This window comes from Macrobrachium nipponense, chromosome 29, assembly GCF_015104395.2.
Source record: "Macrobrachium nipponense isolate FS-2020 chromosome 29, ASM1510439v2, whole genome shotgun sequence".
NCBI lineage: Eukaryota > Metazoa > Arthropoda > Malacostraca > Decapoda > Palaemonidae > Macrobrachium > Macrobrachium nipponense.
Genome location: NC_061092.1, coordinates 5,941,951 through 5,956,059, shown reverse-complemented (window position 1 = coordinate 5,956,059; position 14,109 = coordinate 5,941,951). Strand labels below are relative to the sequence as shown.

Sequence of the window (14,109 nt, the reverse complement as noted above, 5' to 3'; positions counted from 1 at the left end):
GCAGCTTGAGGAGGCTGACAGCAGCTTAAGGAGGCTGACAGCAACTTGAGGAGACTGACAACAACTTAAGGCTGATGGTGGCAGCATGAGGAGGCAGACAGCAGCGTCGCAGTTGACTATGTTTCTTGGGCAATTGTACCGGACCAGTGTTCATACAGTAGGGGTTAGTTTGTTTGATGATTATCACGCGTCACTTCAATCTGTGGTTCCAAAGGCTGCATTCAGATAGTAAAACATCAAGAAAAAGAAAAAGATAAAAAAACAAAAGATTGACAATGACAAACTTCAAAACCTCATGGCATTTAAATCGTCGAGATTAGATTGCTTTGGATTTGCTTTCACCTTATCACAATCATAAAGGAATTCATCACGACTGCTTTCAGTCAGAAAAGGAATCATCTCACCTCTCTTCATATATATCATTATTTATCCAATCCATCGCGCACATAAACATTCACTGAGTAATGTTAACCGAAGTAAGGAAATTATTTTGATGCTGAGAAAAATGAACTTATTTTAATGTTGTGCTACCAACAGGAAATGTGTATACTATGTGCCTCGCATAGCAATTATTTTGAGGCAGGTTTGAATCTGTCTGTCTGTAAGATTTTTACAAGATTCTTTAATCAGAATCGGGCACCACATCTAGGGTAAGATTTACGTAACTAATGCTTTGATCAAGGTAAAGAACGCGTGTGCCTGATACACGGAGAAAAACTAAAGACAGGAAAATATGCACAATTTGGTGTAACAGAATGTTGCATGAGTATAGTAGCTGATGAAATACTCGAAGACTTAAAAACGTTTATTCTATATGAAGATGCTTGTTTCCTTTTTATCAATTCCTAGGATATTGTTGGTTAAAGGCATATGACACTATGCACTTCAGCATCCATAATCCCGTTTTTCATCCTGCAGTGATTAATTTAATCCAGCATCCATAATCCCGTTTTCTATCTCACAATATCTCATTTAATGCTCTAGATCTGACACTTATCCTGTTCATTTGCACTGACGCTTTCTGAAGCCCAGCTGTGTCCCTTACTTTAAAAAGAAAGTGACAAAATACGTCGTAATGAATGTTTTGTCATGTCTGACCGTGATAAATAAAATTAGTTCCATAATGATCTCTTCTATAAGAACAGTGAGCACAGCATCTGACGCAGAATGTCTTTTGATTACCTTAGTAGTTGGTTTTTCTTCCCAGAAAATACTCGATCGGAAACTATCTAACGCTTAATAACTATTGTTAATTTTTGGCACTCAGTTTCAACATATGCTGAAAACTATCCAGAAGAGAATAATGAACTCTTTATATATATATAATGTATACATACATGTCTCATCATCTCTCACATACACTTTTGCTCAGTTACCATATCTGTTGGTTTGTCTGTACGCATTTAATCCATTATTTCAAGTCCTGTATATGGCATCGGTTTTTTTATTGTATTAGTCGTTCACCTGATTTTATCATAATGTAAAATGAACTAGGAGTTACGGTTGTATTCTCCTTTTTTTTAATGTAACTGTCAGTCACTTTCCATGAATGTGTTTTATGAGGTTTTGTTTCATTTTGGGGAAGTACAATGACATGTCAGAGGGTTAATATAAACTTGTGATGTAAATAAAATGCCGAAAAGATAAGGACAATAAAACTTATAATTTTCTATTGTTATTTCGAGTTTCATTCAACCTCTCTCTCTCTCTCTCTCTCTCTCTCTCTCTCTCTCTCTCTCTCTCCTCTCTCCCGGACAGTTTTTGACCTTTCAGGAAACTGTAATGACTGATGGAGAAATGTTTACTGTTAATATTGGATCCTTTCTGGGCTTTTGCATTACGAAAGCTTTACAGCTAACTGTGTAGTTGTAATTAAGCGTAATTTTAATGGCTTCCAATTAAGCTTACGGAATTTTCCTGCAATTTACAGCGAATCAAATCAATTTAAAGATTTGCCAGGAGAAAGGGGGAAGAAATTGATCTTCGTGAACTTTAATTAGAGCACCGGGTTCTTCCCCAACATTTGTCCGAATATATATATATATATGTATATAATATATGTATATATATATATATTATATATATATAGTATATATATAGATATATTATATATATAGTATAATATATATATAATTATATATATCCTTCATCTCCCTTATATTTGAATGACAAATAAAAATATTTCTTAACTATTCTTTTGCGTTTTTAAACACACAATCCATAGACAAACACACACACTTGAGTTTTAGCTTTACCTTAAGGTATAAATCAATTTTTTTGAGTTTGAGACTAATCAAGTTATGTAATTAGTTTTATCTTTTAAAAAAAAATCATTAAATTTTCCTCCAAATCGAGAGAAAAATCTTACGGCCATATTTAAAAACTAATGATGAGAAAGGAAAGGTGCATTAAAATGATGAACTTTGACTCTTTTATAAGACATTTCATGGCTCTGAGATCAGAGTTTATGCGTTATATAGGACCGTCTTTGTTTACAAAGGTATTCAAAGAGGAGTGGAGCCACAACAAAAAGCTTACAACTGTCTTCGACAAATAATGTTCGCTGAGTCTCTGTTTTAACTCCTCCTCCTTCTGCCGCCGCCTCTCCTCCTCCCCACTCTTGTATCAACGGAGAAAATTTAGAATTGGTCGTAATTCGTCACGGAGAGAGACTAGATCAGATTGACAGAGGATGGGTGAAGGAATATAGAGGGGAAAAGAAATCTCCAGAAATAATTACGGATGGGGATATCTACCCAGACGTTGTTCCACCCGGCAATAACTTTCAGGATTACTTTATGGATGCAATATTGACCCAGAGAGGCCGCAAAGATGCCGAGGTTCTTGGATCAATGATAAACGAGTATCATAACATCACTGCGATTTACGTTGCACCAGAATGTTAGCGAAAGGAGGCGATAAAGAAAATAGTACTAAGCTGAACGTCGACCCTGGCCTGTAAAGGTCCCCACACTGAACGATTGTCGTTATCGACCCATACACACACACTATTCATACAGTATGAACGATCTCCGCACCGATTTCAGTCTGAACAAAGATTTTGTCTCGAGAAGACATGGGATCATCTCTAGAAGAGACGCGCGCGATAGCCTTATATCGGAAGACAAACCTATACATTGAACGATCTGTGTATGACAGACTGAAGTCGCAAGCCAGCAGCAACCTGGTCGTGACAGATTCCCGCTGAGATCGTTCAGACACGAAGCTCCGCCCACTTTTGCATTCAGACAAGCTCATACACAGTGTTTCTGCGAACGATACTGACAGTCGTTCAGACAATTGTTCAGTGTATGGGGGCCTTTAGAGTGGGCTGCTACATTCGGCAGAAAATATCCTCCTCCTCCTCCTGTACTCTCCAATCAAGAATTCACATAGGCAGGCTTTAACATTAACCACGAATACAAAGGCTCCGTTAGCATACATATATCTAGATCCTACTGACTGTATGTTTATTAAATTGCATAGAAGATTATTCGTCAAAGCCATGATCCGTGTTATTTTTCGCCCTTGATACTTGTTCTTTATATACTATGCACTTATTCCCATTATGTATCTCATGTTCAGTCTCACTATGGCCTTCCTTTTCACAATTTTTACACTTTACGGTGGTGCTAGTACATTCATTTGATGTGTGATTATCACCGCATTTAGGGTAAACTTGGTTATCTCTACAATTTGCTGCACTAGACCAAATTCCTGACACTTACTATAACTGGTTCACTTAAGGTAGATTCTTGGAGGAGCCCTATTCTCACGAGACGTTAGTTTGGCGGCCGCTGATTGGCTGGGAGCTGCCTACCTCCTGGCACCAGCCAATCAGCGGCCGCCAAACAAACGTCTCGTGAGAATAGGGCTCATCCAAGAATCTACCTTAAGTGAACCAGCTATAGTAACATTGACAGGGAATGTAACAGTCGTACGCACTACAACGGCTATACAGCGTATACAACTTGTCATCTTTACCGTAGACCTAGGATGTTTGGAAACAGACACTGACGCCCAAAGATAAAACAAGGGAAAGTGTGAAAGAGAGAGATCTAGTGTGAACTTCTAGATGTATATACTATGCATCCCCTTTCTACCTCTTTATTTAATGGTATCTGCACCTGTTCAAACCTAAATCTTTTGTTAATGCAAAATATGACTAAATAAATCACTGCGGTTTAGGTCTTGCTTAGTAAGGACATCTGTGAACTATATGCTTCTGGACTGGAATATAAAATTTAGGCCAAATGCCAAGCGCTGCGAGTTATGTGGTCATATCATGGAAATTGTATGAGGAATTACCGATGAAAATAAATGTATATACCGTATATTACAGAATAATTATATGATGCTACAGGAAGGACGAAATAATTCCGTTATTAGTACTGTGTACATCCATGTTATTCAATCACCTTTTACTGGTAATGTTTATGGAACCATTCTGCAAATATTTTCGCCATGTCACTACCTATAATTTACAAGGCCAAGGCTATATCCAAAATTCTTATCTGTTCCTTTACACAATTGCTCACTTTCAAAAGCGTTGTGTAATGCCCATATCATTTCTCATTAGGTTATGAAATCCTTGACACTAAGATAGTCTCCCATGGTAACAACGCCTCGAGTACTTTTCCTCACAGATTCGCTCTCTCCCTTAAATATTCGAATTTCGTTTGACTACCTCATTCAGGCTCCCGTCGGAGGAAGCATCGGTCATGGCTTCGTTGTCAGCTCCCCTTCTGCTGCTGTTGCTCTCTCCCGCCCTGGTGGCGAATGTAGTAGCGCCCGCTGTAGCTTACAACTTGAGACCGACCATAGGTAAGACGGACATTGGCCGGTGCAGTAGCACTGAATTATAATTTCTCCATGGGAGATAGATATTCTCAAGGTATTATGAATTCTGTATTAAACGATGAAAAAACAGTCACGCTGGTATAAGTGAGAACTATGTATAAATGAATAGAGAGAGAGAGAGAGAGAGAGAATTTCACTTTAGTACACTAGAATTATTCTTCAAGGCTTCTTTTTCATCTGTAATCTACTATTTGTTTTTCACGCTGAAATTTACAATTTTATAGGCATCATGACGCAGGAGCCACCGCAAGATATATTAGACCTTCTGGAAGATAAGAATTACACCTCATACATCGCTGCTTCTTATGTAAAATACATAGAAGGCTCTGGTGCGAGAGCGGTTCCAATATTGTAAGTTCCTGGGCTCGAATTCAGTACCCATGGTGGAAGACTTTGTAAAATTAATTTTCTTCAATTTTTTTACTATACATAAATGATTACGTGCAGCAGTGGAAGACTTTTGTCATTTAAAATTTTGTAAATAGCCTTAAAACTTGGCCTGTAAATATGGTGGCAAAGGGAATTGTCAGAGCTTGAAATCAGCACCAGATATTTCCAAAGGTGTGTGTACATATATCCCCTTTAAATTAAGAAATTTTCACTTCATAAAAAATATGGGTATAAACACCTACAAGGGGGACACATATTCAAATCTATAGTTTCATACATGTCAAGAAATTACATATACAGCTTTGCCCGTTCTTGTGCAAGGTCCTCTTGTCGAAAATTCATGAACGAAATACTTCCATAAATTTAATGCCTTCATAAATTACGCTCTTTCCAGCATCAATCAAGATGACAGTTACTACGAGAAAATGGCATCCTCGGTGAATGGGTAAGGAAAATGAAAATAATAAACTCTCACTGTTTTTTTATTACCGAATGGAATGTAGAATATTAAATTATTTCAGTACTATACAAAATCTTAGTATAGTATTCCTAGGCAAAAGTTCATGAATCAATTTCCATATGTAGAAATCTCAGTGGAAATTGGAAATTTATTGAAGAATATTATCCGTATATCAGTTATTGCTATCGACTGATTAAAAGGTTAAATACATCATATTATGCCAAGGTTTAGAACAGCCTTACATATACATCTTACTGAAGTAGCAAGCAGGTTCATTAAATTAAAGTAAACACGAACCTGTCTGATTTTAACGTTATCCTGGGACGACAAAATTATTGGTAAAGTCTGGCAAAAAGATGTTATGAGAAAACGTACCCGCTGAACACAGAAGTTAGTTTTAGAAAACGGGTCTTCTGGGTGGACTATTTCAAAAATCTGATACTATTTTTCCCAGAGTCCTCCACGATCTTATGCTATCTTATATCAACAGAATACTGTTTCCCGGAGGAGTTGTATCAATAACGAATAGTAGTGCCTATGGGACAGCTGCAGAGAAAATATATGATCACGTAAGTTGATAGAAATGATAACCAAATAATGCTATTCTTTTTATTTTAAGTATTTGACTGAATTCAAATAACCACTCGTAATCGGAAATATTTTGTCTATTCAAAATGCAACATAAATATGAATGCTAACATTCATAACTTGGAAAATTTATTAAGGATGAAATAAATTTTTGGCGTTCCTTGCCTGCAGCCCCGTCAGTAAACGAGATTTTATGCATCTTCTGCAATTAAGTAAACCACTCTACACTGCGGACCTAATGAACTTCCCTAAAGCAATATAGTAGTAATCATTGGAAACAATATCACAACTTCCTAGGTGTGTTTGCAGTTGTTATAAATTTTCCAATAATCATGCGACTAGTAACGAAAAGTTTCATTTTAACTTATTCAGTTTGATTGCTGCTTTTGACAGGTCATCCAGGCAAACCAGGAAGGCACATATTTGCCTCTCTGGGGAACGTGTCTGGGCTTCGAAATAATAACATACCTGGGAGCTAATTACCAAAACTGGCTGCAGGGATGTCACGCTAGAAATAAGGTCGATCAACTCACACTGCAACCAGGTAACTAAGACTTTATATATATATATATATATATATATATATATATATATATATATATATATATATATATATATATGGGGATACAATCCACAATGAAGTAAATTCCTCTTGTAGTTTAAAATATATATTACTTGTATAGGATTAAAGCTTTCGACCATCAACTGTTGGCACATAAAGCTCAGCTAGATGGGAAGCTTAGAAATTTATGTAGGCACTCTGTTTGGAATCTTGCTTTTAATCAGGATAATATCAAAATACTTGCGGACTGTGAGCTAGATGAGGATAGTAAAATACTTCTTAGCCTAGGTCTCAATTTTTCTCTGGGCACTGAGGATATTGATTTCATTAGAGGAATTGGTAGCATCAATCAATTTAACTACAAGCATTCAGGAGTAAACTTAGATTTTATTAAAGGCATGTTGCTTCATAGTTTTGAGAAGAAGGTAGATCATTTACCACGACGTTTCAACTTGGCATTAGATAGATTGAAGAATTCAAGTATTAAAATTTTAAAAGCAGACAAAGGAGGCTGTGTAGTGGTTATGAATAAGAACGATTACCTGATCAAGGCACACAGGCTCTTAAACGATAGTAACACATACCTAAAAGTAACAAAACCCCCTTGCATTAGCGATTTGCAGTCTGAATTTAACAAGAAAATAAAAGCCATAGTTAGCAGTGGTGTGGAAAAAGAAACCAGAAATAGTCCTGAGTAAGCTAGCGAAAAACTGCCGTCTTTTAGTTATTTTTACGGAACTCCCAAGATTCACAAGGAGGGGTGTCCTTTAAGGCCCATTGTCGCTAGCTGCAACATTCCTCAGTCGGATCTGTCATCATGGTTAGCGGATGTTTTGGGGAAATTAATAGGGACAATTTCGAAATCTCACATTAAGCACAGTATGGATTTTATGGATCAAATTAAGGAAAAGAATTATATAGGTACTATGTACAGTCAGATATAGTTTCTTTATTCACAAATGTACCACTGAGGTTTCGTGCTCGACAACTTGAAGAAATTAGCCTCAGATAATATTTTCAAGCCACCTATGCACATAGATAAATTTTGTGATTTGATTAACATTTGCGTTGAATCTACAATTTTTGAGTTTAATGGTTCGTTCTATCAACAAAAATCCGGGGTCTCGATGGGCTCACCTCTCTCCCCTATATTGGCTAACTTATGTATGGAATTTTTCGAAAGGTTTACGTTGACACACTACCAGAAGACATCAAGCCTGAAATTTGGGTTAGGTATGTAGATGATGTTTTATTGTTTTTATAGACACGGCGCGAGGAAGCCTTTCATAGGTTTTTAGAGTTGCTAAATGGTTTTTTGCCCTCTATTAAATTTACAGTGGAAAAGGAAATGGAAAATAGGCTTCCCTTTCTAGATATGGTAGTTCATAGAGAACACAGAGAGTAGTGACTTTAAATTCAGCGTGTATAGGAAGAACACCCACACAAACACCTATATCCATTACTTTTCATATCATGAACCGAAAGTAAAGCACAACGTTTTAACCAATTTGTTTTTTTCGAGCATACCGAATATGTGATCCCCAGTTCATTGAGGCCGAAATAAATTTCTTGGTAGATAGTTTTACTAAACTGTGTTACCCAAAGTTTTTTATACTACAGTCTCTATCTAAAGCGAGATCGATGTTTTACGCCCCTCATGATATAATTGAAAAGGCAGATTTTAAGGCATCTCTTGCTCTTCCTTATAATAGAGAACTTAATAAATTTTCTAGGCAGCTAAAGGAAAAAAGAACGGCTTCAACGTAGTTTTTCAGTACAACAGTACAATCAAGAAGAAACTCATTAAAAATACCCGGGTAATAGAGAGAATGTAGGAGTATATGTAATACCTTGTAGTGATTGCAATGAATGTTACGTGGGAGAAAGCGGACGTTCCATTGATAAGAGAAGGGAAGAACACGTTGCTGCTTGCAGAAGGGGAAGTTCATACAGTGCAATTGCGCAACATACATGGGAGAAAAACCACGCAATAAATTTTAAAGGTACAAAGGTTGTTTTTGCATGTAACGACCGGACTTTGAGACGAGTAGTAGAAGGGGCGTTAATTTCATTAAACGAGACCTTTGCAGGAAATACTGGCACTACAGAAAATACAGCTATTTGTGAGGAGATATGTAGGAAAGGGAAAATTTCAAACTTTAGAAATATATGTGCCAATAACGATGCTGCTTCCTCTCCTGTTTACTCCACTCAGGTCATTTCTCCAACTAACCACCCAACCACCATAGAACAAGCAGTTGACAATAGAAACATTCCCCCACGAAGATCAAGACGAATTCTGGAAAGAACGAGGGCTCAACCGCCTGATCATTCATAATTTGAACTAGCTTGTTTCCTAACCGTTGTTTTTTCAAATGTTTGTGCTCTTCTTGTCAGTTCCTTGAGGTGACATATCACACTTTAGTGAACAAGACCACAGTTGATGGTCGAAAGCTTTAATCCTATACAAGTAATATATATTTTAAACTACAAGAGGAATTTACTTCATTGTGGATTGTATCCCCATTAATTAGAGGTACGACATAGTACCTGGCTTCTGCATATATATATATATATATATATATATATATATATTATATATATATATATATGTATATATATATAGTATATATATATATATATATATATATAAAGGTATATGCCACGAAGGAAAAATAAACAACGGAGTTTCTTGGCTCATACTTTTATTTATGGATTTATCACCTTCCAAACTTTCGTGATTCAGTTTACACACACACACACACACACACACACAACACACATATATATATATATATATATATATATATATATATATATATATATATATATATATACTGTATATTTATATATATATATATATATACATACATCATATATATATATATATATATATATATATTATATATATATATATATATATATATATATATATATATATATATATACGAATAGTTACATTAACATTAAATAATTAATTATTAACATTTTAAAACATCACCTTATATGTATGGGTGGAAAAAAAAATTTTTTCAAGAGGCACTTTTTCCATCATTCCTATTTTAATCGTCTTCTAATCCGTCGAAGGATTCATGGAATCTCGAATTTTCCAACAAATGCCCGATTACGTCATCGACTACGTCAGCCTCCTGAAGACTACGGTGAACTTCCACGACTGGTGCATAACTCCCGAGGTGAGTGATCATTCTAGTCAAGAATTATATAAACCCTTTCCCTCTTATCTGATGCAACTGAAACTGATTGGTAATTTTTTTTACTTCCTGCGTGATATTCAAATCGTGTTGGTGAGTGTATAAAGGTTCTCTCATTCTATATATATACTTTATATTTATACTTTATATATATATATATATATATATATATATATATATATATATATATATATATATATATATATATATATATATATATATATATATATATGTATATATACTATATATATATATATATATATATATATAGATATATATATATATATATATATATATATATATATATATATATATATCTATATTTATATATATATATAAAAGCGCGTGTGTGTAAGTGCGCTATTTTGCCAAAGAAAACTAACAATACTGCTTTCCCTCATCAGAATTTCACAGCATCGGGACTCTCAAAGGACTTCAAGGCCCTGGCCACCAGCTACGACCACGACGACCTCGAGTACGTGGCCCTTTTCGAACACAACCACCTCCCCATCTTCGGGTCGCAGTTCCACCCCGAGAAGAACCCTTACGAGTGGGCGTCTGACGAAGGGCACTCGGCCATCCCCCACGATCCCTTTTCCGTGGGCGTCGCCCACTACTTCTCCAATTTCTTCGTCAATCAAGGTAGGGCGTCACTATGCATAGTTTTTTTTTTCTGAAACTTTATGAATACTGGTTCTTCAAGAGTGTAGGTAGAAGACGTTCTTTCAAAACAGTGATATTAAATGTGACTGTTGCATCAGTTTCATTGAATGTGTATAAAACCTTGTCAATATTTTTTCGGCATTCCTCCACTAACTGTCCTAAATATACATGATATTATGTGTATACAAAATATATACACACGCGCGCATCTGTACGTATATGTTTACTTCCAGCTCGTTATAACAAACAACACTTCGCGACGGTGGAGGAAGAGCAAGCATCTCTGATCTTCAATTACGACACCATTTTCACCGGAGCACTGGGCGCTGGTTACACAGAATGTTATCTATTCCGTTAAAAAATTCGAGGCGTTCCGGAAACGTAGGCCTACAAATAAGTGCGACTAAACAAGATCCTGTAGTAGTACTAATGTTAAGCCATGCAAGATGCTAATATATAACTGCGAATGCAGTTACCCAATGCTGATATTGTTACTTAAAGTAATTGTGTAGCTACAGTACTAATCGAAACCACCCAACCATCTATCTTGTCATTGCGATGACAGTAATCTCGACAACCAAATTTTTAAATATCGTTATTTTTATTTTACTGAATCAGCGCTTATCCAAGCCACTCTAGATGATACTTTAATTTTTCAATTAATATTTTGTCTTAGTATTTGAATAGTCTCAGAGCAGATCTTGTACTTAACCACTCCACATACATGTACATTTTGTGCATTACTGTTTGCATGTGCTAAGGTACATACACTCTTATATGCCTTAAAACTAGAGCAGTAATTCCCAGTTTAAAAACCAGACGTAACCAGTGAGATATAGGTATTTCAACTGAGTTTCCGTAGATTGTCATAATTATTTTCAAAAAAGTTCAAATAACCGTTATCTCTTTTACTGAACCTCCCCAACCGTCTCTTTTCGTGGCTTAGCTGCATTTAGGAAAGTACTTTACAGTGACAAGTCTAGAAAAACTAGTACCATGCTCCTAAAGTTCGAAAAAGAAAACGGGTCCCATTCCAAGCTACAATACGTGCACGGGCCCTTGCCCCGTACGTAACTGATTATCATTCATCTGTCACTGAAACAGAATCTGGAGTTTTCAACGTTTATACACTCAATACGATTCAAATCCTGGATTAAAGGGGGGCGGACAGGTCTGAAAGTGGAAATAAAACACCTGTGCAGGAAAAATAAAAGAAAAAAACTCGTGTAAATAGCACATGCCTTTAGACGTCAACAGGTATCAATGATGCCTGGACGGGTCTAGAACCCCTATCCACGTAATATCACCTTAAGGGTATTTTTACGTCAGCTAAGTGGTGCCACGGGACACACACACACTTCCAAATTTCTACCCTCTAACCAAAGAAGAAAATACTGCAGTTGCTGGAGAAAAAAAAGTATGCAGGGCCTGTTCGTCATCTTGTTGCCACAGGTTGGCAGCCATTTTGGCGCAAGATGAAACCTTCTGTTCGATACAAAACCGGCGAAAATATAATTTAAATCGCTAATATACCGGCATGTTCTTCACTATAGTTATAGTGAAGAACACTCTAGGCACAAATCACTCCTTGGAATACTTTGCTATAAAAGAAGTAATCATTTTTAGTATGGCGTAGGCCTATAGTACCTGTATGCCAAACATCAGACAATTCAAGTGGACGGGGTTATGTAACCTGTATCCAGGAAGACATTTGCAGTTGAATTATTTTATAATCTTTATATTCGTGAACAATGCAAAACATTCCAATTGTTCGGAAACTAATAAAAGAATGCTGGTTCGCCAATATGTGCTCACATCGGTGATGCCATTTGCAACTGGCGTACGTAGGCTAATGGTCGATATAATCTATACTGTATCTTGAGTGTGTGACTCACACACAGCTGTCTAAATAAAGAGATAATAAAGAATTCTCCCAAAAGCTGGCGGCAATTACCGAAAACTGGCGTCCGTCACAATCACAATCTTAATTTCGATGTCCCATGACATTTTGAGTTGCAACTGACCACATGCCAGACTGGTCACTACATTATCGCCGAGTTTATGAGCCACAGCTGTAAAATGGCTGTGCCTCCTAGCCTAAATTATTCTAAAAATGGTATTTCTACAGAAGCACTCCGCACGGACTGCAAGGAAACGTAACCGCGGATACGACGTCCGGGATTAGGCCGTCCAATGTATTTCGCCGTGTTTATTACTGGCCCCTGGGGGTTAATTACAGTCGTCCGAATAAATATTACTTAAAATTCTTGTTCAGTAAGTAAAACTGCATAGAAAAACCGCAGCTGCCATAGTCTAGGCCGCCGCGATTAAGTACCCTAGGCCTAGATCTACCCTAGAGGTGTCAAAGACAACCAGAGATACCAGCCATACAGTATGTAACACTGCACCTTAAGTTTAAAGATGCAAAGGCTGTCAACTATACTCTGTTTTTTTCCATCTGTCCATCCGCCTGTGGTGTTTTAGTATGGTAACACTGCGTCCCGGGCTTTGGATAGTTACATTCAGCTTACATTCAACAATTATAATAATATCCTATTTCGAATATTAACGGTGTAATTCGCATACAGTAAATTATTAAAACACTTTTCAGTTGCAAATGTACACCCAGATATCCTTTTATTTACCTAAAACTTACACATAGCGTAACTATCTAAAGCCCGGGACGCAGTGTTACCATACAAAACACCTCAGGCGGGTAGACAGATGGAAAAAAACAGAGTATAGATGGCTGACGAGAACAAATTACCGTCACAAAGTGCTAAGGAAGACGCTCGTTTCAAAATCTCTGCTAAATTTACATTTCATTTACATTTCGGGCAAGTACTGGACTGTTTTCTCTGTCCAATATGAATAATGTCATCCTCGCACCATCATACATCAAACTGAATGAAAAGCGTTAACGCTGAGACGAAAAGTTTTGAAAGAACGTGTGAATAGGATATTACAGGAGGCATCACAAGGAATCGTAACTTTTAGAATCGGAGACAAATTCAAAGAGAATGATAACGATAAGATATAAGAGGGAAATTCATGCAAGCAAGATTTAGGTAGGAAATCATTGAATAAGATTCCTGAATTACCTTAGAACCATATTAATAATAATATTAATGATAATTTAATGTGACTTCCCTAAACTTTTTAAATCAGGAAAGTATACAAAATTCACATGGTAAAAGTCCTGACATAACGATTATTGTTAAATGATAAACTTCCCAATCACTGTCCTCGTTATTCGTTAGGGGAAAGAGAAAATGGTATGGTATGTAATACCTAAACACGATTATTATTATTAACAGCTAATAATAACAAGCGTTACCAGTCTAACTCTGGCCCTGATATACATGTTTGGTTTA

The 14,109-nt window shown here is 36.4% G+C and overlaps 1 protein-coding gene across 1 annotated transcript; it reads left to right on the top strand.

Moving 5' to 3' along the window:
• The first annotated feature begins 5,085 nt into the window (after positions 1 to 5,085).
• LOC135205935 (gamma-glutamyl hydrolase-like) lies at positions 5,086 to 11,535 on the top strand. Its single transcript, XM_064237127.1, has 7 exons — positions 5,086 to 5,211; positions 5,645 to 5,695; positions 6,201 to 6,279; positions 6,692 to 6,842; positions 9,948 to 10,054; positions 10,477 to 10,714; positions 10,969 to 11,535. Exons 1-7 carry the CDS (start codon positions 5,090 to 5,092, stop codon positions 11,091 to 11,093), a joined length of 873 nt encoding a protein of 290 aa, XP_064093197.1. The 5' UTR covers positions 5,086 to 5,089; the 3' UTR covers positions 11,094 to 11,535.
• Positions 11,536 to 14,109: the final 2,574 nt, after the last annotated feature.